The sequence below is a fragment of the Trifolium pratense genome, linkage group LG2 (genome assembly GCF_020283565.1).
Source record: "Trifolium pratense cultivar HEN17-A07 linkage group LG2, ARS_RC_1.1, whole genome shotgun sequence".
NCBI lineage: Eukaryota > Viridiplantae > Streptophyta > Magnoliopsida > Fabales > Fabaceae > Trifolium > Trifolium pratense.
Genome location: NC_060060.1, coordinates 2,496,623 through 2,522,013, shown reverse-complemented (window position 1 = coordinate 2,522,013; position 25,391 = coordinate 2,496,623). Strand labels below are relative to the sequence as shown.

The 25,391-nt window shown below is 31.9% G+C and overlaps 2 protein-coding genes across 2 annotated transcripts; both read right to left on the bottom strand.

The window, feature by feature from the left end:
* Window positions 1–1,018: 1,018 nt before the first annotated feature.
* Window positions 1,019–6,304, bottom strand: LOC123907862 (protein NSP-INTERACTING KINASE 1-like). Its single transcript, XM_045958280.1, has 11 exons — window positions 5,793–6,304; window positions 5,423–5,555; window positions 5,240–5,311; window positions 4,694–4,837; window positions 4,510–4,581; window positions 4,357–4,416; window positions 3,993–4,090; window positions 3,545–3,694; window positions 3,090–3,431; window positions 2,293–2,672; window positions 1,019–1,585 (listed from the first exon to the last, which is right to left on the bottom strand). The coding sequence occupies exons 1-11, from the start codon at window positions 5,893–5,895 to the stop codon at window positions 1,262–1,264; spliced, it is 1,878 nt and encodes a 625-aa protein (XP_045814236.1). The 5' UTR covers window positions 5,896–6,304; the 3' UTR covers window positions 1,019–1,261.
* Window positions 6,305–20,322: 14,018 nt separating this feature from the next.
* Window positions 20,323–21,594, bottom strand: LOC123911459 (late embryogenesis abundant protein 2-like). Its single transcript, XM_045962874.1, has 3 exons — window positions 21,480–21,594; window positions 20,658–20,726; window positions 20,323–20,565 (listed from the first exon to the last, which is right to left on the bottom strand). The coding sequence occupies exons 1-3, from the start codon at window positions 21,531–21,533 to the stop codon at window positions 20,494–20,496; spliced, it is 195 nt and encodes a 64-aa protein (XP_045818830.1). The 5' UTR covers window positions 21,534–21,594; the 3' UTR covers window positions 20,323–20,493.
* Between the last annotated feature and the right edge of the window lie 3,797 nt (window positions 21,595–25,391).

Here is a 25,391-nt window from a genome sequence, read left to right as displayed (position 1 = left end):
ATTCATTTGTATTTAATCGATTTGTATATGAAAATTATTTGAAATTATATTGTCAGAGTTAATTAAAAAGTTAAGTTTTATATTTTTGAATGATTAAATAGGAAAGGCACCAACCATGGCATGGACGAGGATTAGCTTTTTAAGCGGGAAAGGCATCATGTCAGTAGCATTTTAAGCTTATATCTGATTTTTTATTTTTCTCTTTTACTTTTTTTGTAATTAGATATTTGCTTTGGAGAGTAGGGTGTACTGCGGGGCCATGAGAAGGTTGAGGGTAGTCTATTATGTGTTGTAACAATTTTCACAGTGTTATTTTCTGGTTGTCGGTTTTGACAACGGTCGTGATTTTTTCTCCGGTTTGGAGTTTCCACGTTATATTCTTGTGTTGTTGATTGCGTTCTTTTATCTTCTCTATGCCTGTTTTTTCCAACATATCTATACAAAGTGTATACGAAAAAATATTAGAAGTAATTTTTCTCAAATTTGATGATGAGAAAGATTAATTTTATGTGTATTTATGTTTGTGCTCAAGACATGTGATTAGTTGTTTAACAAAAATAATTTTATTTAGGGTTAAAGTTTGAATTGGAATATGACTCTAAAAGATAGAGAAGTAACAAATAATTTAAGTGAATATTATATGAAAAAAATTAAGCAAATTTAAAAATTAAGTTTTAAAGATAAGATATAACAAAAACAACAAAATATATATTTAATTTGTTGAGATATTTATGCTACATATATATATATATATATATATGATATAATAAAGTTGTTTTTGTTGAGATTTTTATTTTGGCGAATAGTTTATTTAGAGAAATATTTGCTAAATTAAAAAGAAGAAGAAAATCTGTTTAAAAATAATTGCTCCCCTTTAAAGCATAGACAGGTTCTAGAGACACACTTGAATGACATAGACACATCTTTATTAAAATGTTGAATCTATCATGATATTGATATGATATGATCAAAGATTCAACATTTTTCAAAAAAGAATAGATTATTAATGACAGAAAAATAAAAAATAAAACCTATTAAAGGACTTCATTTACTTTTAATGTTACAAATATTTGCATTACAAAATCAAATTCAACAAATAATAACTATATGTACATTTGGAAAATCAAACAGCCTTTGGAAGATTTCTATCATACAACTAGACTCAACTATCACATATTCTTCAATTTCATTAGAAATCTAGAAAACATAATAAAATAAAAAAGAAAAATATACTAAAACTAAAAATTTGTCTAGGAAAATTTCACCTTGGACCTGAAAGCTCCATGGCTTGGATTAACAAAGAAGAATCATCGGTAAGATCGGAATACCGATCAGACGAAGATAATTCATGTGGTTTGCACTTGGTAGAGTTGTCGACTCGTTGAGAAGCTTCCCATTTCTCAGCTAGACCGTCACCTTCGAGCATGCGTACGACTTCGGACATTTTCGGTCTGTGGCCTGGAAGGTATTGTGTACATAAAAGTGCAACTTGAACTATTTCTTCAAGCTCAATCTTGTCATAGTTGTTCTTGAGATCCTTGTCTACAAGTAAATCTAGCTTCTTCTCTTGATGAATTTTCTTTACCTAAATGTCAATAATACAATTAATTAAACTTTTTCTTCTTAAACAGATTTTGATGGATTGTAATGAAGCCAATTTCTGGTCCATGTAAATATGTAATATACACCTTTAATTCCTCATAAAAAACTAATTCAATTTTAATTCCAAAATAATAGGTATATTTATTTTTGGTTCTTATTGTTGTTTTGTTTTTGGTGACTAAAATCAATATAGTCCACATATTAATATTGTTTTGTAGGGATTAACACAGACAAAAATATACCAACAATGAATTGGTCCAAGTGGTAAGGGTTTTGGTCCCCTTAAGTATGTAGTCAGGGGTTCGATTCCTGACTCATGCTAATGGCGGTAGAAACTTCGTACCAATATCATGTTAAATAAAAAAAAACAAAAAAATGCTTTGTAGGGACTAAAATCGAAAAAATGCTTTGTATGACGGATCAAGATTCCCTGCATTTGTGATATGTTGAACTCACGCAGTCAACGCATCAGTAAATGTTGGATCAGGATCAGACGGTCTAGAATTCAAACTCGGCATTTTAGATTTAAAAAGAAAATCTGGATATTTTGTGAACTATACGATCTGAATCCAACGGTCACCAACACTAACTGCATGAATATATGCAGAGATATCCCGACTTTAGAGAATCCATTTTCGTATATTAAAAGGACTAAAAACTTATTTAAGCCTCGAATAAAAACAAACTTACCCAATCAAGCATGGCTCCTTTTTGGTTAGCTGCCTTGCCAAATTCTAGTGCCCTCAAACCTGTAATCAACTCAAGAAGCAAAATGCCAAATCCAAAAACATCAGTCTTTTCAGAAGATTGTCCTGTGGAAAGATACTCAGGTGCTATATGTCCTACTGTGCCCCTAACTGCAGTTGTTACATGTGAATCTTTGTGGTCTAAAAGCTTTGCCAAACCAAAATCTCCAACTACTGCTTCACAATAATCATCAAGTAATATATTTGCAGCTTTCACATCTCTATGGATTATCTTTGGATCACACTGTTCATGAAGGTATAATAGTCCTCTTCCTGCTCCTAATGCAATTTGCTTCCTTGTGCCCCAATCCAACACCGGCTTAGCTGGAAATAACAAAAATTCGGTTCATGAAAGTTAATCAAATCGAGATTAAAATCGTGAATCGAATCATATAATGAATTTTAAGATACGTTGCAACGGAAATATGTCATATTAAGTATAAAAAAAAAGGCAAAATTGCACTTTTGGCCCGCTAAGTTTTACAAACTTGCGATTTTGGCCCCCTAACTTTCAAAGTCGCATTTTTAGCCCCCTAACTTTCACAAACTTGCGATATGGCTATATGGACCTCAAAATAATTCAAGATTCAAGTCATATATATCAAAAGTTAAAAGAAAACTGGTTGTCATTCCTTATTCTAGTGCAGGCAAACCGAGTGGATTTGTCTCTGACAACAACATAATGTTCTATCATGAATCATGTCTAAATATCTTAGTGCGAAATTCTAAAATCGAGCTTACCCTTGAGACGTGAAGCGACACTTCCATTGGACATGTAAGGGTATACTAAAAGCCTTTCTGATGTTGTCATACAAAATCCATACAATTTAAGAAGGTTTCTGTGCACTGCCAAGCTGATCATTTCAACTTCAGTCTGAAATTGTATCTCTCCTCCACTGACATTGCCATCTTTAAGTCTCTTTACAGCCACAAGTGTTCCATCCGAAAGAATTCCTTTGTAAACATCACCGAAACCACCTTTTCCCAATATGTTTTTGTTGCTGAAGTTGTGAGTAGCAATTTGAAGTTCTCTTAACTGGAAGCTCTTCAAGTTTCCTAGGTAGACTTCTTCGTTATGTCGGTCTGTAACATGGTTATCAAATTGAGATTCAGGTCGTGAACCGCAAAACCTATTTTATGAATTGTGGATCAAATCTTATTATGATTTATAAGATACATTACCAATAATAATGTACCTTTAACATCAAAGAATGCTTGTCGATTATGCTTGTGTCTTCTCCATAGTACCAATCCGAAGCCAAGGACTAACAAGCAAAGGCATCCAAGACTCAAACCAAAGACAATGGCCATTTTGTGAGCTTTTTTCCTCCTTGATGGTAATGCATCTAGAGAAGAAAGGATATTTTCTCTCAATCAACAATACAACGACTGTGCAGAATATATCAGAGTACAATACATAGTTTTTGTAACCGGAATTGCAGCCGCAATACAAAGGTCTTAGAGGTTTTTGTAACAGTATCATAACTCCAATTGCGGCTGCACCGGCCATACTTTCCTGTACTATACCGCTATATCAAGGTTCGCATTATAACTGCAACCGTAATTTAGAACCATAGTACAATGTGTGCAAAAGTGATGTAAAATTTGAAGGCAAAACGATTCAAGATTCTTAAAGGATCTTACAGTTAGTATTGTTTAAGTTCATTGACATAGGCATGAGTTTCATCCCATGGCAATTTGTTTCTTTTCCTATGGCACACACCAGAGGGTTTCCAACAATACTGAAACAACATAAAACAATGGTTTCAAAGTTAGCACCAAATTTTCTATAGACATTGACGACACACACACCGAGACTTCAGATTGAAGGTGTGTCTGGTGTCCAACACTGACACGATACCTACATATATGGTTACATTCAATTACTTACATTTTCTTAAATTATTATAGGTATCAGTGTTAGTATCATGTCTGGTGTCTGTGTCTGTGTCAGTGATTCATAGATTGACACACATGTATCCACACACACACACACACACACACAAACCTGAATGATTTGGCCAAAATTCTAGGCACAGAGCCACTAAGATTGTTGAATGATAAGTCACTGAAATTATGATCACAAACAAGTCATTTTTAGAAATACATTAAACAACAAAATGAATGAACCAAGTAGAGAAACAAAGGTGAAAAAAATTACAGGAAGGTAAGTTGTGCCATGTTAGCAAGTGACTCAGGACATTCACCAGAAAAGCTGTTATTATTAAGCCTCCTGAAATCATATCATAACTTCTTTGCTCAATAAATGAAATTACTAATAATATATTAATCTATATAATATTTTTTCAGATTCAAATATTCAGTAATAGCTCATAAATGCTTACAAGTACTGAAGGTTTCTCAGATAACCAAGAGAAGGAGGAATTTTTCCATTGAAGAAGTTATCAGAAAGATCAAGTGTTTGAAGCATTGAAAGTTTTCCTAGCTCCAAAGGAATTGGTCCAGTTATGTTGTTATTCTGTAACACTCTGAAATAGTAGTACAAAAAATTCAATTTTGTATCAGTAGAACTAATAAATATGTGTATGTTTGGATTCACGCTGAGTTTTGCAAAATCATATCGTGCTATTGTGATTCTCGTAGAAGCTATACTTAAAAGCTTCAACAAAATCATAGTGTCACCGCTGTGATTCTATCGAACTCATTGTGAATCCAAATTCGAAAATTGATTCTAGAGATATCCGTTGCTGGTCCATCAACGGGACACACCGCCTGAACACCCTGGTCAGGAAGACTTTCGACACAACGAGCCGGTGCAACCATCGGCTCTGATACCATTGTTGGGTCACGAGGAGGCAGTCAGGAGATCATCCACATTGGGACCGAACACGGACTGAAAACCAAACATTAAGTGTTTTCTAATTACTTACACAGTTTGAAGATTGGTTAAGTTTCCTATGCTTGGAGATAATGTACCAGACAAATTCTGACTAGGAATGCCCCTAAAGAAAAACAGAACCAAAATCATCAAACACTTAAATCTCAACATTAAAACCTTAGTTTTTGCAAATTTTTCACCTTCAAATATATAAAAGATAATAAGAAACACTCACAAGCTAACAACAAAATTCTCAGGGGAACAAGTGACCATATTCCAACTACATGGATCAACAGCATCACCATCCCAATTTTCTAGAATTCCATGAGGATCAACTAAAGAACCTTTTATGTTCATTAAAGCTTGCACTGCATTAAAAGATACATAAATTTACATGTTATACTATGTTACATAAACTTATGCATATCTTTGAATTGACGATAACATTAGCAGAATCACTGTGAACCACCGTAATTTTGTGAAAATCTACATTTAGTACTTCACAAAAAAAATCACGGTGCCACAGTGATTTTGCTGAACTCACTGTGAATCCAAACATACACCGATCAAATTTGTGAAAAGAAGTACTAAAATTCGAAGTTTACCTTCAAAGTTTATTCCCTTAGGAGAAAGCAAAGCATTTGTAGAACTCAAAAATAAGAACAATGTCACAAAACATAGAAAAGCTTCTACTCTTAGCTTCTCCATTTAATTGAACTTTACAAAGAACAAAGTTATAAGATTGTAGTAATAGATTATAGATAGATATTGAAATGGTAACAATTTTCAAATGGTTTTTTTTCAAAATAAGAAAGAAATCTTATTCTCTTTTGTTCATGACAGAATCTCTTATTCAACAAAACAATTGTGTCAGATACAAACACAAGAACAAAAAAAGACAGGTTCATGAATATGATATAATAATGTAAAGGTAACTAAAGCATGCCTGTCATTGAGTCAGGTTTTTTGTATTCATCAAGATAATATGTAAATGGTTATAAAATGAGACCAATTTAAGGTAAAAAAAAAATTAAGTTGTATGTATGGTAATGAGAGAATGTGACAAGAAGGATGGAATTGGAAATTCATGTGTTTTATTAATCATGCACATGCTGAGAAAGCAGAAAGAGCTTTTAGAAATTGTTTATTTAAACTAAAGTAATAAAGCCAAAAACTATATATTAAAAAAATTTCTCTAAAGCATGAGGAATATCATGTCCTTTAGTTAGAGTATTTTACCAGTAAGAATGTACTAACTTGCCTAAGCACATTTTGGGAGAAAAAGATTATATCTAAAAAATAAAACTCCCAATACAGAGTACTAGATATATGTATTATCTTTTTTTCTTAAATGTAGTTTCGATTAATACTACTAATTTATCTTAAATGGCAAAAAAAATGAATATTTTAAAATTTGAGTTTGGTCGAATATAATATTAACAAAACTGACTTATAAGATAATGAGTGATGAACATTTATAAAAATATTTTCAGGTTTTATCCTATATAATATGGAACATTTAACAGACACGTTCCGCTTAAGACTAAACATCTAGAGTGTAATTTTAGTGGTCAATAGCAAATAGTCCAATAAATATTGGATAAGCTCTCGTACCATACAAAATTTTAGGTTGCGTTTAACTCAACTTTTATAAGATCAATTCTTAAAGTTAGTAGGTGAGGTATTTAGGATTAGATAAGACATAACCTAGCCAGTAAATCAAGATTATATAGGAGAAGAATTAGGGTTTGTAGACTTAGAACATTCTCATGTACGTCTATCCTTAAGACAGGTGTTGTCGCAATGCAATGTGATCTAATGGTCCGCATGTCCCTGTCAAACAACAATTACCTAATTAGGGCATGTTCGCTATATATATGGTCCACCCAGGTAAGTGTGGTTTCGGTAACTCAGTCCAACTCACAGATGGGCTTAGCCTAGTCTAGTACAATAAACATATATTTGGTTTCACTTGAAGCCTCCAAAATTTATCCTGAATTTATAAAATTGACTCAGACTCCATCGAACTCTCCAATAATTGCAACTCACTTTTACCTTAAAAAAAATTACAAAATTAAGGCTACTTCTAATGTGCACAAGTAGCACAAATTGTGCACCATGCACAAGTTGCTCGTATTATTATAACGAATACGAATTTTACAAAATCCACCGTTGGATTGAAAGTTTATATCATATAGATCGTCCATAATTTTTTTTAAAAAAATCGAAAATTATTTGATATGTTATTGTGACCCATCAAAATTAACGGTTTATGAATTTTAATTGAATACCGTTAATCTTGATGAGTCTCAATAACATATCAAATAATTTTTAATTTTTTTTAAAAAATTTATGGATGATCTATATGATATAAACTTTCAATCTAACGGTAGATTTTATAAAATTTGTATTGGTTATAATAATATTCGAAACTTGTGCACCATGGAAGACTTAGTGAAGTCTTCCATGTTAGCCAAAGCACAAAATTAATTCATTTAAAATATTTTTTTCACCATGCACCCAATAATGCACTAACTTGAGTCTCTGACGTGGATTCAGTCAAAAACATCTATCAACAAAGCATTTTCATCCATCTTCTCCATAAATATGCTCTATTTTCTTGTTTTGATGCAAAAGAGCCAAAATCCTTTTATACTTTACTTATTTAATTGTGACGGCATATGTTTTTGTGTTTTGTTGAATTACTCAAACAACCTTAACACAGTGTATGAGATAAGATTAATATGGTTACTAGGGGCTTTGAAGAATCCAACATTCCTTGAGTTTGGCCATTCAGTAAAGTTCCAAACTCCAAATTATTTTAACCCAAAGTATTGAAAATGTAAGAATCTCGAGGAGGTGGAGGTTCTAGGGGCTCGAGATTTATGATGGATTTGGTCACCCACTATATATCATGACCCACTAAGATATCTTGGTTTTTTTTAAAAAAAAAATAAAAAATTGTTTTATACCATGCAAATTATTGCTAACAAGTGTTCCAATTGTATTACTTCATCTATATTTAGTATTTCTCATGTATTTGTATTTTTTTTTGACAAACATGTATTTGTATATTTAAGATATGCAAAATTGTTTTGTAAATACATTTTCTGACATCAAAAAATTATTTATATATAATTTTTTTTTTGGTTACTATTTATATATAATTTTCAATATTTTGTTTTGGTATAGTATAATTTTCAATTTGAATAATGCTACCATGTGCTTTATAGATATATATGAATCAGCATAGAAAATTTATCTTAAAAAAAGGTATACATTCAAATTTTTAAAAAAGGTAAAAAAAATTATTCAAAATTTATATTTTAAAATTTTATAACGTAAGAGTCGAAGTTAGCTAAACACTTTCAATTTATATTGTAGTATTTTGATTGATTTAACTACACATTTGGTTTCTTACGTTTATTTAGGTTTTAATTTGGTCTTTTATGCAGTGTTTTAAAAACCGAACCGGACCGGCCGGTCGAACCGGTTGAACCGGGAACCAGAGGGTCAGCGGTCTGGTTCAGTAGTTGGATCGGACATGTTATTGAACCGGCCAGAACCGGATAAAACCGCAAAAACCGCAAAAACCGGCGAACCGGCGGTTTTAAAAAACCGCCGGTTTAAATGCTTGTGTGTGTTTTTTTTTTTTTTTCATTGATTCAAAAAGAGAGATCGCGATAAAAAAAGATGGAGATTTAGAGAAAATTTTGAAATAAAAAAGTTTGAGAAAGAATGTAAACCAGATCTCAGAGAATTTTGAGAAAGAAAGTATGTAAACTAGATCTCTGAAGTCTGAACTTCTAAGAATTACACATATAATCTTGTATTTTTGCATCTTGAACCACCTGGAATTTTGTTTTTGCACCCGATCTAAGAGAATCAGAGAAGAAAGGGTATGAGTGAAAAGAAATAGAGATGATGCAATTATAAACATAGGTAGTTGCAGAGATGATAAGGTAAAATAATAGACACAACATGGAGGAGCAGAGCATAGCAGAGGAAATAAAGGGAAAAGAAGTGATTGACGGCTATGAAATAAAGGAAGTATTCTTTAGGGTTTTCTATGACTCATGGGCTTTCCATTATACATGGCCTAACTCCAATGTGGCGGATTCTAGTGTGGGTTAGCATGACATGTCTCTCACCAGTGAAAAGTACTTTTCCACCATTAGATCTGTTAAAAAAACAATGAACGCTGTGGATTAATTACTGGAAAATTGTTGCTACAGTGTATTGGTAAGTTAATAATAATTTTTTGGAATTTGACTTTATGCCGTAAATTTTTGACAAATAAAAAATAGTGTTCATCTCTTCATCTCTGTCTCTTTCTTTGTCACTGCCACGGCGGCGGACAGTGGCCCTCCGATGAGTGTGTCCAGGATGCAAAGAGAAGTATACCAATGGAGAGATCTCATGATGGAGAGCAAGGATCTAGTATTCATTTTCCTTGAGCAATCTATGAGGGTACAACCTCTGAAGGAGGCGTCCCAACATTTAAAGTATGGTGTTTGGCACTGAAAATAAAATACATCCAAAATGCAAACAAATTCATAGGTACAGAGTAGAGAGATGAAAAGATCTACATGTTAAAACGGAAGAATCAAAGAAGAAATAACCAACTTATGAAAGATAATATTCATTCTCTCTTTAGTTTTCCAGATCTTTTGTTTTCCTGAGAACCTTCTTGATCTACATCCTGTTGTCTTCACTTTGCTCTCCTTCTCGATCGACCCAAACCAATTGTTTTCACAGATGGTTGCTTTGTTCCTTTGATTTGCTTTCTTAGTTGGAAAAGTATTTTTCTTAATTATTATTATTATTATGTGTATATTAATAATTAATAATTACTAATTACTAAAAATAAATAAAAAAACCTAAGAAACCTCTCATACCCGGTAAGAATCACTCTCTCACTGGTGAGAGACATGTCATGCTAACCCACACTAGAATCCGCCCTCCAATGTGGCCCAATTTCAATTGTGTTTATAATTATATTACTCATGTACTATTTCAATTTTTCAATTTTTTTTTATGTGTTATGATTTTTTTTAAAGATTAAGTTATTCGGTTTAATAACTATATAGTTTTATCATAGAGACCGGTTCATTCCACCGATTTAATCCGGTTTAATTCGGTTTATCATGGAGTTCGACCAGTGACCCGGTGGTTCGACCAATGAACCAGTGAACCAGTACCATCATCGGTTCGATGTCCGGTCCGATTTTTAAAACACTGCTTTTATGTTTAAAAAGTATTAATTTGATCCCTTATGTTTCCACTATTTGCATTATGGTATGTTTGATTCGCAAAACAGCAAGTACTGCACAGAACAGTACAGGACTGGACAAAATTGTATTGGGGTGATAATATTTTTAATATTCGAGTATAAAATGTGTATTTTCGTTTTTTTATATAGTTATACTATGGACAAAAAGTTGTCATGTGGTTTTGTGAGGGACAAAAAATTTTATTTTTGTCATGTCCCTTGCTACCTATTTTGTTCGGTCTCAAAACCAATTTCTTAATTAAACAGGGTACAACAATAATTATCCAGTTCAGTCCCCTATATTTTAGCAAATCAAACGCATGTTTAATTAGTTCTTTTCATCAATTTTTTCATTAATACCGTTTGAACTATACACGTGTCTATATATATATATATATATATATATATGAAAACCGTCGGTACCTAAGAACAAAGTGAGTCCCTTTGGTTTAATTTATTCCCTCACCTGACGGTCATTCCCCTAAAATTAATCAAACATGGCAAATTTTTCAAAAGCAAAAGCTGCCACTCCTCTTACTTTTCTCTTAATCATATTTCTTTCTTTTTCTTTTCGGTGTGCCTCCTTGCTCCCTTATTATGATATCAGTCAATTAATGCACTAGTTTAAGTCCCCCTCAAGCTCAATTATTGTGAGACACACTAATTTCCTTTCTTTTTTTTTTGAAGAAACTAAAATGAGATATATATTAACGAAGAATAGTCACCTCAGCACAAGGTGTGCCTAGATGAACTACCAGAGTTTACAAGGAGACGGAAAAGAAAATATAAATAACACCATCATACAAGGCCCAAACATGACAAAGGACTAGACCACCAACTATGGTAGTTTAAAGCCAAAGTAACATTCTTCGACTTCAACCACCTGTAAGAAAATAGCTTGATCTTGTCCAATAACTGAAGAGAAGTACTAGTTGAGCCTCTGAACAATCTGTGATTTCTTTCCGTCCATATGATCCATACACTAATTTCCTTTCACTAATAATTTGTAAGAAACCAACAAAACATGATATATTAATTTCTTTTGATTTGAACCATGAATCAATAAAATTTATTTAACATTTTTCACACACACATATATTTTACAATTGAAAGTTGAATATGAGTTGAGTCTAAATACCCCAGTATCATATTAGAATTAGAATTAGAATTAGAAGTTGATTTTAACTCAATTATTCAAAATTGACTTGTAAGGTAAAGCCTACAATTATTATCTAGAAGGATTTCTTGTTGACCATAAACATGGGCATTGACGAATTTATCTACTATTGAGATTCTTACAATGTATCAACTTCATAAAAGGACATCAAGTTAAGTATCATATCCCAACATAATATTTCTCTTAGAGATGGTAACTAAAGCGTGGACTTCTTTGCAAAACTCGGAAACTCCTCAGATGTTGACTTCTTTAGCCATGACTATTCTCCGGAAGGCGTTCGCGAACTACTTAGAAATGATGCAATCAGAACCTTATTCCTGAGAGACTAATTTTTCTTCTTGTCCTTTCTTTTTTCTTGTCTTCTTTAGCTTTGTTAACAAAAAAAAAATCAAACGAGGTTAATTTGGTAGTGTGTTAAAAAGAGTGTGATACTGAGTGTGACACTAGCATTCCTCTCTTAAAAATTTATAGAAGTGTTTACATTATTGACTACATATATAGTTCAATATGTGTATTACTCTCTTAATTGCAGTTTTGGTCCTTCTATTTTATCATTTTGCAGAATTGTTCCCCCTATTTTAGAATATGACAATTTTGATCCCTCTATTATAATTTTTAACTATAAATTGACGATGTGATATGTTTAAACGACGTGACATATGATCTGATGATGAGAAAATATCAATATTTATGAAATTATAAGAAAAATCTTTCGTAAAGTTAATTTAAAACATGTTACATCACTATATTTTAATTTTAGACAAAATATGTGTTGGAAGGACCAAAACGGTTAAATTTTAAAATAGAGGGACCAATTCTACAAATTAATGATAATAGAGGGACCAAAATTGCAATTAAGCCAAAATTATATTCAATGATGTAAATAGTTGCATAGTTATATATAGAGATTTATAGTGATTTATTAATCTTAATTGGTAGTAGAATTTCATGAATCTTTGTATTTATTCCTAAGTTACAAGGTTTGATATCCACACGATGGAAAAATTCACCAAAGGGGTTGAGAACATCTAGTAACGATTATATATGGTAGTACAAGTTTGAACACAATGGAAGAGTCAAGTTCTTACATAAGGTTGTGCCTCTATAGAGTTTAACCCTTTTACAAGTAAGGTATTTATATGGAGACAACTAGGGTAGATAAATGATTTCTAATGGAATAGGTCTTAGGTTGTTCAAGTGGACCAAAATATGCTAGATTGCTTTGAATCATATATACATTGATATGATATATATCTTTTAAGATGGATCATGTAGGTGTTAGAGATTTAAAATATATTATAGGAACTAAATTTCCACCTTATATATTTTGTTTTACAAATCACTTTATTCCGTATATCCTTCAATATAATATATGATGATCAAAGTTATTAATTATGACATGTATAATGTCATATTAACATTGACCAACAGTGATAAAATGACTAAATATATTTATTTATTAATTTTATTTTTTGTTAGAGATGAAAATTTATATTTTGTTCTCAAAGATTAACCCAAGAGTTAGACTTCACTCTAAATTTAATACTATTAATTAGCAACAAAAATTAGAAATAAAACCATGGGATCATTATAGGAAGCATGCAAGGAAATTAAGGAACCCAATTAAATTAATAGAAGAAAAAAAAAACAACAAGAGAAAAAGAACATTACGATTAAATATTATAAACTTATGGCTTAATTAATAAAATGGTCCCTTAAAGACATTTTTGGTTTCATATTAGTCCCTTAAAGAAAAAAAGGTCTAAATAGGTCCCTTAAAGAAAAAAATGTCCGAATAGGTCCCTTAAAGACATATCCGTTAATCAGTTTGGTCCTATTTAGATCTCTTTTTAGGGACCAAACTGATTAACGGAGATGTCTTTAAGGGACCTATTCGGACTTTTTTTTCTTTAAGGGACCTATTTGGACCTTTTTTTCTTTAAGGGACCAATCTGAAACCAAAAATGTCTTTAAGAGACCATTTTATTAATTAAGCCTAAACTTATTTATAAAATATAAAATTTAAGGAGCTATAGAAGAGATAACAGCTAGACTATATATATATTGTTCATTCCTTACATCACCTCAACCACAAATTAATTAAAGGGACCATATCCTTTGATGAAATTTTAAGGTAACCCTTCATTTGTCTTTTTTATTGTGAAGGACACAAAAACAAAACAATCCTTGAAAAGCTACCAATGTATGAGATGTCATTTGGATTTAATACGTGGCATATCTTGTTTTGTATCAAATAGGATATACGTGGCATATTGAGATTGGATAAGTTTTATAGCCTCTTTTGAGAAATGCTATGCCGTAGTAGCACACTATAGCTATTTAAGTACTATAGCATTGGAATAGAAAGAATGTAGAATGGCCAAAATCTATGTTCCTATATGTATGAAAATTGGAAATGGATTAAGTGAATTTGGTTTTGGTGCAGTCAAGCTGCAGTCATGATCTGATCAAAATCAGACAGTTCAGAATTTATTATAACCCTGATTTTTTAAATATAATAATTTTGATACTAAAATATTAATTGTCTGATTTTGATCAAATGATCATGATCTAACTGACTGCACCCAATCCAGGTCCATGAAAATTTCAGCAATAACGATCCACATCACTATAACATGCTATCTAGCTATTGTTGTTAAGCTAATTATATGTATTTTTAAATGACCTTTTTAATTGCAAGACATATTTAAAATACTAGTAATAGACCCGTGCATTCGCACGAATCGTAATGTTACGCTGTTAATTTATTAAGTCACACTTTGCGATAGCATATTCAATAAAGAAATTGTAGCATTTACACACTAATTATAAATTAAGCAGAATTTATTTAAGTACGCATTCAGTACAAAAATGTTTCTTCGACAACTTATTTTAAATTGCAGAAAGACAAAAATAGATAGTACAACAGTCATTTGTAAATAGCATGTCAATAATATTTGATCAATGAAGCAATTGATGATGTAACATATCAATGTTATTTGAGTATAACTTTATTGATTAAAGCATTGTAGTACTAATATTATCTTGAAACATACCATGTGATAATAATGCTTATATAGTAGCATAACAGATTCATACCAAACAAGATTTACATAAAGAGATTAGTATAATTAACTTAATGCTTAAATACATATCAAGTTGGAAAGCAAGCATGCAACATCTTACATAAATCATGATAGTTAAGGTTTTATAACAATGTTAAAACATCATAAAAGTGATACAAAAGATATCAATACCATTCTTTGTATAAAATAAATTCATAATTTGATTTTTATTTTTTTTTTGTTGGTGATAATTCAAAATTGTGGTGGATTGCCTTAATTAGTTGTCACTTTTTACCCTTATCTTCCAAAAAGCAAAATATGGAGCAAACATGATAAGATAAAATGTTTCCTTCAAAATAAGATAAAATGTTGATTGAGGAAACATCTTTTCTGTTTTTCTTCTTATATTTTTTCCTACCTCTTTTTTTTTTTTTACAAATTTTCCCAACCTCTTGTGTCCCATTTTGTGAGAGTGTGATGTTTTAACTTCTTCAAAAGATTCCAAACACCATAATTTTATACCTGTGCTAGGCTGAGCACTTCCTACACTATAATTCAGTTTGGTCCATCATATATTTTTAACTTCGTACTACTAAAGGAAACAATGATTTTCTCCATTAAATAAAACAGAAAACAATTATTTTCTTCTCTCCCTTGGCCAACTTCACCTACTTTTATGTAATGAGTATAAATAATTTCAATGATATATTTGTAGATAAGAGGACATTGTAGTATGTTCTTTTGATAATTAAGTCTCATTCAATTCAATCCGTTTGCCTTTCTTGAATAGTTACTACTTATTATGATATGTAGTTTTTTTTTTGTTACTACTTATTATGATATGTAGTTTTTTTTTTGTTACTACTTATTATGATATGTAGTTTGAGTTAAAATGTTGTGTGTCACAATGAAGAATTGAATGAAAGTCACAATGATATGTAGTTTAAGTTAGTTGTATGGTTGCTCTTAAGTCCAATGTGGATAATTCTCTCAACGGAGAAAATAAGAAACAATAGCACGAGAGATAATCGTATTCGAAATACCGTCGGACAATAAATGTTATATTTCTTCCAACATTAGAAGTTTCAAAGGATAGAACTAGTATTTTTTTTTTTCATTTCTTACAAATCAAATATTTCTTCCCATTTCATTTCCGGGTCTTATTCTAATTTTTTTGAAGGAGAGAAAAAAAGTGCCCCTATTGATGAATCACTTTCAAAATATGCTACTCTACACACTCAACTTCATAATGTTTATGTACCTTCTGAAATTTTAAAATAAGAATGTCACAAACGACAACCTTATTCAGTGAAGTATGTCAGAAATTAATAACACCTTTTGGAAAAATTGAAATTTTGATGTGGTTGTCAAAATTACCAAGCTCACGAGACATTTTTCTAACCACTAGATTTTCTAACATTGGAGGGAACAAAAGAACATATTAATTGCTTTGTCATATATATGTTTGTTAATTATAGGTTTCTTTGTCTATAGAAACAACAAAAAGGATAAGGTTTAATTAGCCATGAGAATTTTGTTATGAATAATGAATTAGAAAATGTTGAGCCAAAATTGGATTCTAAAGATAAAGTTCACACACGCATGCCTTCTTGCAAAAGCACATTAAAAAACCTCCTTTCTTCCTTTAATTTACTTTACAAAACACTTTTATTAAGTGCTTTTTTTACATGTAGTCACTTTAATTCACGCATGTATTGAGCAATAAACATATGGTTTGGTCCCGTGTCCTTTTCTCTTTTCTTCAATGGCTTTTCCTTTGGCTAAGGTGAGAACCAATGACCCATCATTTGCATCAAGCCAATGTCATGCCATGATAAAATTGTAGTTTATTTTTTCAATGGTAATATGTAGATACAATTTTTTTATTTTTCGCCTCACTGGACCGCTTAATTTGGTTCGGTGGTCAGTTTTAGCATCAAGTGGTTTCAGTCTCGTCCTGATCGCAATTGCGGGGATCGATTTGTGGTCATTCCTACCAAATTCAGCGTCAATTATCACTGGACCAACTAACGATCGATACAAGTTTTGAACTTATTAATATCAATACATTAAATGTTAGATAAGTGTTAATCATTGTATGTGTAATGCTCATGGTTAGGCCTAGAGCTTGTGTGCTTGGCGCGTGTGTGAGTTACTTAAGGCCCATGTTATCTTGTTAGTGAGTTAGTTTGATTGTTGTAACTGATTTATAAGCTTGTGCTTGGCTATATAATTAAGGTCTTGTCTTGCCAATCACTAATGACCATTTGCCTTAACATTAAATACTTCACGATTGATTCTTAAATGTGTGAGAAGTTGTCTATATAATCTCTTTTTTTTTTTTGATACAAAAGAGGGCGAAAGCCCAAAAAAGAGAAAAAAAAAAAAACTAAGCAACAATCAATCTAGGTGTAGAAATCCCTAATTGATCAGCTAACAAAATATATCCAATCTCCATTGGACAAGCTTCGTAAAATATCACTTCATGGTCAAGATTGCATCCTATATTTGCTAAAGCATCCGCACATTTGTTTGCCTCACGATACTCATGTAAAATTTTAACATTCCAATCCATCTTCAAAAGACGACGAATCTTCTTTACTATAGCATATCCATCAGCACCTTGTGTTCTCCCTGATATAACAACATGAACCACCGCCTTTGAATCAATGCTTAACTCCACAGTTGAGAACCCCAACCTCTTTGCTAGCAACAAACCTTCCAAGACTCCCCAAAGCTCCGCAACAAATGCACTACATTGACCAACTCCTTTAGCAAACCCACCCAACCATTCACCTTGATTTCCTCTAATAACTCCACCGCAACCCGCTCTTTTACCTTCTTTACAAGAGCCATCCGTATTTAATTTCACATAATTTTCTACTGGTTGTTGCCATTGGATATGGGATAAGACTTTGTCACGTTGGCCCACCTTTTCCATGGCACTCATAGCATTCCTGTATGTTTCCCCTAGCTTGTTAACATGGTATATCATATTACTTGGCCTGACAAAGTTGTTTTCATGCAACTCTTTGTTTCTCCATGTCCAAAAACATGAACATGCTAGTGCCCAAAAATTACACCATCTTCCTTCTGAACTAATTTTTGCTATGCAATTAATATTAATATTCACCCATACTTGAATATTACTCATGAAGAACACACCTCTAATCTCATAAGGTACTACTTGCTGCCAAAATTGATTAACTAATGAGCAATCTCTTAATGCATGTAATATTGTTTCATTAGCCAATCCACAGTAATTGCAAGCAGCACTTGACAGTCCCATCCTATGTTTCATGGAATTAGTGAGCAATCTATCCCATTTCATGCGCCACACAAAGCATCTTACCCTTTCAGATACTTGAAGCTTCCATAGTTTACTCCAAATCGGGTCTGCCGCTTGTCAAAACCTCTTAACTTGTAATACATATTAGCCACCGAGAACGAAGTGCAATTCCCACCTGCACCAGACAGAGTATCGCTTCCGTTATCTGAGTGAGGAGGCAAGATTGCAGCAATCTTATTTTCTATCTCTGTTGGCATCCAGTCTCGTGTCCTTTTCTCTTTTCTTCAATGGCTTTTCCTTTGGCTAAGGTGAGAACCAAATGACCCATCATTTGCATCAAGCCAATGTCATGCCATGATAAAATTGTAGTTTATTTTTTCAATTTCAATGGTAATATGTAGATACAATTTTTTTATTTTTCGCCTCACTGGACCGCTTAATTTGGTTCGGTGGTCAGTTTTAGCATCAAGTGGTTTCAGTCTCGTCCTGATCGCAATTGCGGGGATCGATTTGTGGTCATTCCTACCAAATTCAGCGTCAATTATCACTGGACCAACTAACGATCGATACAAGTTTTGAACTTATTAACATCAATACATTAAATGTTAGATAAGTGTTAATCATTGTATGTGTAATGCTCATGGTTAGGCCTAGAGCTTGTGTGCTTGGCGCGTGTGTGAGTTACTTAAGGCCCATGTTATCTTGTTAGTGAGTTAGTTTGATTGTTGTAACTGATTTATAAGCTTGTGCTTGGCTATATAATTAAGGTCTTGTCTTGCCAATCACTAATGACCATTTGCCTTAACATTAAATACTTCATGATTGATTCTTAAATGTGTGAGAAGTTGTCTATATAATCTCTTAATGTATTGAAATTGTAAACACATTTATAACGCCTCTTTTATGAAATTTTTGAATACCAAAATTAAAGTGCTATTAAGCCAAAATGTAAAAAGATAAGTTGCCTCTCTATAATCTCTTAATGTATTAAAATTGCAAACACGCCTCTTCTATGAAAAAAATTTAATACCAAAATTAAAGTGCTATCTATCAGGCCAAAATGTAAAAAGGTAAAATTTAATTTGAAATTCCATTGATTTTATATTAAACAATATAGATTAAATTAGTTTGATCCGTATTTATAACACATGGATTTCTGTCCAATATATGGGCTGAAAATTTCCGAAGTTGGTCTAGGTTATTTGGGCTTAAGGTGTCGTGGGTTTGGTTTTTTTTTTTTTATATATATATATTGAATTTACATTTTTTTTGTTAACCACCAGATTCTTAGAAAAATATGACTTATAGTTCAAAATTTAGATAGAATATAAGTAAATTCTGATAAAAAATTTATTTGTTTTTATTTTCTTTTTGTTAACCATCCTATTCTCAGAAGAATAGAGTTTGGTACGTATTTCAAAGTTCGGCTAGAAGATAAGTAAGCTACGATGAAGAATTATTATGTTTTATCCTAGTGAAAAAAAAAAGTATTTAATTATTAGTAGTTTTACATTCAAGTGTTTTTTTTTTTAAACTGAATGACATTCAAGATAAAATGCTACATATTTCAACCAAAAAGAAATCTCCAGAGAAAGAACGAAGATGAGCCAGAGAAAGAATTAATGAAGATGAGACCTAATCATCTAAATATAATTAATAGGTATTCTTATAATATCGATCTCCCTAAGTACTACTTTAATAGGTATTCTAAAATAACAAACTTATACTTATTAAATAATTAGTGAAATATTATCAGTCTTTTTAATCTCATAAAAAATAAGTACATTATCAAACACTCTCAACTTGTATACACTTTGATTCTCTTTAATTTGTAAAAAAACCTAACAAAAAATGTGAGATATATGAGATTTACTTTTGCCATCCTACTAATTTCTCGTGTGCCCTACGTTTTTTTTTTTTTTTCGTAAGCCGCTTTTTTCATTTTACCTTTCCTCTATTTAAGAAGCGTTATAAAAATGAGATATTTTTTGAAAAATGTTATCAAGTAGCGAACGTTATGAAAAAAAAATTGTTATGATATTTTAGTAATTTTATAGGTCACGCGAGAAAACGAATAGGGTGGCAAAACTAAATCGCGACATATATTGTCGAACATATTTCCTCATTCGATAGGAGGCCCAATTGTGACTCTCAAACATTTTATCACAAGCCCAGGAAAAAGGCAAAAAATTAAAAAAAAAAATTGTCACATGAGGAGAATTTGTCCCAAGTAACATAAAATTATATAAAAGAGTACAATTAAATATTGAAGATAAATTTCATTTATTAATGAATTATTAAGTGAAAACAACATCACATAGTTCTAGAGGATTGAAAATGTGTATTTCTTATGTGTGTTTCACACATAAAAAATCTCAAAAAAGAAAAACTATTACCAAACAAAAAGAGAGCATATTTTAACATATAATATATGCCCTTTCAAACAATTTTGAAAATCAATAATTGAAAGTTAATTAATAGATGCATGATCCATCAAACATAATTAGCTCTTGTTTGTTGAATCCTTCACAGCATCAACAGCTCCTTGAGCCTTTGCTTGCATCTGCTGACCAGTCTACACGTAATAATAAAAAAAATATATAAACAATAGTCTTAGATTTATACAATATATTAATTTTGACAATTAATTAAATTAAAATTTGCAACCTCTTGTACTGATTCTTTGGCACTCTGAGCAGCATTGCTTGCCTTGTCCATCATATTGCTAGCCTTTTCCTATTATAAACACACAAAAATACATGTGATCAATATGTTATTATATATAATATTGAATACATCAATAATAATTAATATATATATATATATATATATATATATATATATATATATATATATATATATATTTATATATCCTTCTCCAAATTAAATATCTTCTATTATAAAAAAAAATTAAATATCTTCTAATTTCTCATCGGAAAAAAAAAACTTCTTATTTATTAAGAAATTTAATTAATACAACTATTTTTCTCAATCTCATAAAACATAAGTGTATTCTCAAAATGTTTTTCAAAATTTGTTTTATGAAAATAAAAAAAGTAATTTAAAAAATACAATTTAAATTAAATAAAATGAATTTTAGGAAATGACAACATTGTAAAAATAATTAAATTAATTTTCTTTTTAAACAAACAATCTTAACTCACTTAATTAAGAAATGTTCAATACAAGAAAGTACAATATCAAAGAATCTGTGACTAGTTCAAAAAATAGCTGCTCTCGCAAGAGAGTAAACAACTAAATTCGTTTGTCGTCTTACAAACTTAATTTTAAAAATTAGTCAGAACAGATAAACTTCATGCAATGCTAGGAAGAGAACAAAATTCAGAGTTCTCAACATCATTAGAACCAATAGAATTAACTATGAGAATCACTATAAAATATTTTAATTATATTCAAAACAATCAAATAAGAATATTTATTTCTTATATTTGAGATCATAGAAAGTGAATGAAAAAAGAGTAGAGAAACCTCTGTTTGGCCCTTGGCCTGTCCAGCATTGAAGCTTGCGCTGTTAGAGTCCATTTTCTTTGAATATGTAATAAATTAACAGAATGAATTGAAGATTATAAGAATTAATTGTATTGTATTGAAGATTGAAGATGAAGATTAATGTTGAGATTTAACTATATATATAGCAAAAGTTTTCCATAGAAATTGCACCAATTGTAGTTACTCCATTCAACTTTAAGCATGCCACGTGGCATCTTTCATATTTTTTGTGGTAGTCTTGTTGATTTTGTGCTATTTTGAAGGAGTGCATTAGAGAGAGATGTGGATCAGTTGACCAAGAAATTCATTTTTTACTAATTTAGGATATCATTTGAGAGCCACATACTACTAATTGATGGAATATTTTATACTAAACTAATGTGCATTGAGAATTTTTTTTGTATTAAGTTAAAAATAAAATAATTTATAATTAAATTTGAAGTAAGATTTCTGAGTATATCATAAACTACCAATCGTTAATTGGTTCAGTCGTGATTGACGCTGAACTTGGTAGGGAGGACCTCGGTTTGATCCCCACAACTGCGATTGGGAGGGGACTATAACTACTTGGTGTCAGAACTGACCCCGAACCAAATTAAACCTGTGGTGAAAACAAAAAACGAGTATATCATAAACACATTAAATAAAGGATTTTTAAAGTTCAGCGCAATAGTTAATTTGTCCAACTTAATTGATATATTCTTACTTTATATCTCTGCCACATGTAACAAAACTGACAAAAAAGAATAACTAATGCAAATAGTAAAAATATAAGGGATCAAATTGATACTTTTTAAATATAATGAACCAAATTAAAACTTAAAATAAACGTAATGAACCAAATATGTAGTTAAACCCAAAGATAAAATATAGTTCAAACGCAATAAGTGAATACCTTTAATACATTCCTCATCACATGTAACTTGTGAATGATGGTGCAGAAACAGAAAATGAACAATGTTGCAGAGATTACTTGCTCTGCAAGCAATCTTGATGAAGAAGATGAAGTTTGAACTTGAACAAGTTCAATGGAATCTAAAGGAAGTTTAGGAAAAAGTAAAAAGCTTTATTGATGAAAAATGAGAAGTATATACAATATGCTAAGACTCTTAGCATTTATAGGATTTGCAAAAAATCAAATCTAAACTAACTATGGTTCATAACTAACTAGATTGCTTAACTAACTTGTAACAAACTAGTTTAACCAATCCATAGTTGTAACCAACTAACTCTAACTACCTAGGCCAGAACAAACATAAGATGGATAGGATTTGAATTACACATTGATCAACATGCTCCCTTAATTCAAACACTATCAAGGCCTAAGTTGGAACACTCCAAGTGCATTTCTCAAGTTGAGAAATCTGTCAATCTTCAAACTCTTAGTCATGGCATCTGCAACCTGTGAACCAGTAGCACAATGGACAACTTCAATGAGATTTTGATTCACCTGCTCCCTTAAGAAGTGAAACCTAGCTTCAATGTGTTTGCTTCTGCCATGTAGCACTGGATTCTTTGCCAAATTGATTGCAGATTGATTGTCAATTTGCAGTGTGATTGGTTTCTTCACATCAATTTGCAAGTCTCTGAGAACTAAGTCAATCCACACAGCTTGACAAGCAGCATAAGCACCTGCTATATACTCAGCTTCACAAGAAGAGAGTGCCACAACTGGTTGCTTCTTAGAACACCAAGCAACTGGAGCTTTCAAAAACTTGAAAAAATAACCTGTAGTGCTTCTTCTATCTGTCTTGTCACCACACCAGTCAGCATCTGAATAGCACACTATTTCTAGTATTTCATTCTTAGCTGTCTTTGGAAAGAGTATTCCAAAATCCTGTGTGCCAGCAATGTACTTCAACACCCTAGTAGCAGCTTTCATGTGTGACTGTCTAGGATCTTCCATGAATCTACTAATCAGTCCCACTGCAAAGCATATGTCAGGCCTGCTATTGCATAGGTACCTTAGAGAACCAATAATTTGTTTGAACAATGTAGGATCAACTGCATCTTCATCTACATTCTTCTCCAATTTGAGATTTGTCTCCATTGGTGTTATAGCAGGTGTGCAATCTGTCATGTTGAATCTCTTCAAAATCTCACCAGCATACTTCCTTTGATGCAACATTAAGCCTTTTGAAGTATTCAAAAATTCAATACCTAAGAAGTAGGAAATTGTTCCCAAGTCTGTCATCTCAAATTCATTCATCATGTCAGACTTGAATTTCTTAATCTCAGCCAAGTCACTACCTGTAACCAACAAATCATCAACATACAAGCATATAAGGATGATGCTTGATGTTGATTTTTGCACATAAACACCATATTCTGACTTGCACTTACTAAAACCTTGCTTCACAAGAAACCCATCGATTCTCTTGTTCCAAGCTCTGGGAGCTTGCTTCAATCCATACAGAGCTTTCTTCAGCCTATATACCATGTTTTCTTTACCTGTAATCATAAAACCAGGTGGTTGAGTCACAAAAACCACTTCTTCTAATGGACCATTTAGAAAAGCAGATTTCACATCCAAGTGATACATAGGCCAGCTGTTTGCATTTGCTATAGCTACAACCAACCTTACAGTCTCAATCCTTGCCACAGGTGAAAAAACCTCTGAGTAATCTAAACCTTCTCTTTGCAAAAAACCTCTAGCAACTAGCCTTGCTTTATGTTTTGCTACTGAACCATCAGGATTGAGCTTCAATTTAAACACCCACTTGACTGCTATAGCTTTCTTACCTGTTGGAAGTTTAACCAATTGCCATGTCTGATTCTTCTCAATGGCACACAACTCTTCTTCCATGGCTTGCTTCCATTTCAAGTTACTCATAGCTTCAAGGTAGTTTATAGGTTCTGCTCCTGCTAGTAGTGCAAAGTGTACTAGATCACCATCCTCATCTACTTCATTGTCATTTGCAGTTATACAGTCTTGTATTCTTGGAGGTACTTTCTTTGTTCTATTTGATTTCCTGGTGCCATTGTTGTTGTCTGTAGCTTCATCAATTTCATTATCTATGATGACATTGTTGTCTTGATTAGCCACTACTGGTGCTTCAGTTTCTTCAATTTCATCACTTGACTCTACTGCATCAGTTTCATCATCAGAAATTTGGCTTAACTGTGGTCTGCTAGTACTACTACCAGCTATCCAATCCCAGCTCTTAGCTTCATCCACTATAACATCTCTGCTATATATCATCTTCTTTGAAGTTGGATTGTACAATTTATAAGCACCAGTCACATGATAACCCACTAGGATCATAGGTTCACTCCTATCATCCAACTTGTTTCTCTTTGCCTCAGGTACATGCTTATGACATAGAGCACCAAACACTTTAAAGTGACTCACACTAGGCTTCTTACCAGTCCATATCTCCTCAGGCACTTTATCTTTCAATTTCTTTGTTGGACACCTGTTCAACACATATACTGCAGTATTCACTGCCTCTCCCCAAAATGACTTAGGCAATCCTTTGTGTTTGACCATACACCTTGTCATGTCTAGTATAGTTCTATTCCTCCTTTCTGCCAGTCCATTATGCTGAGGAGTGTATGGTGCAGTGATTTCATGTTCTATCCCATGACTAGTGCAAAAGGACTCAAAATTCTTAGAATTGTACTCTCCTCCACCATCAGTCCTAAGAATTTTTATGCTTTTGCCACTTTGTTTTTCAACAAGTACTTTGAAGTTTTTGAAAATCTCAAATGCTTCATCCTTTGTTTTTAGCAATTACAACCAAATTTTTCTGCTATATTCATCTACAAAGGTCAGAAAGTACCTGTTTCCACCAAGAGAATTTACATCAAAAGGTCCACATACATCTGAATGGACAACTCCCAGCACACTTGAAGATCTCATTGGTAGTGATTTGTTGAATGTATTTCTAG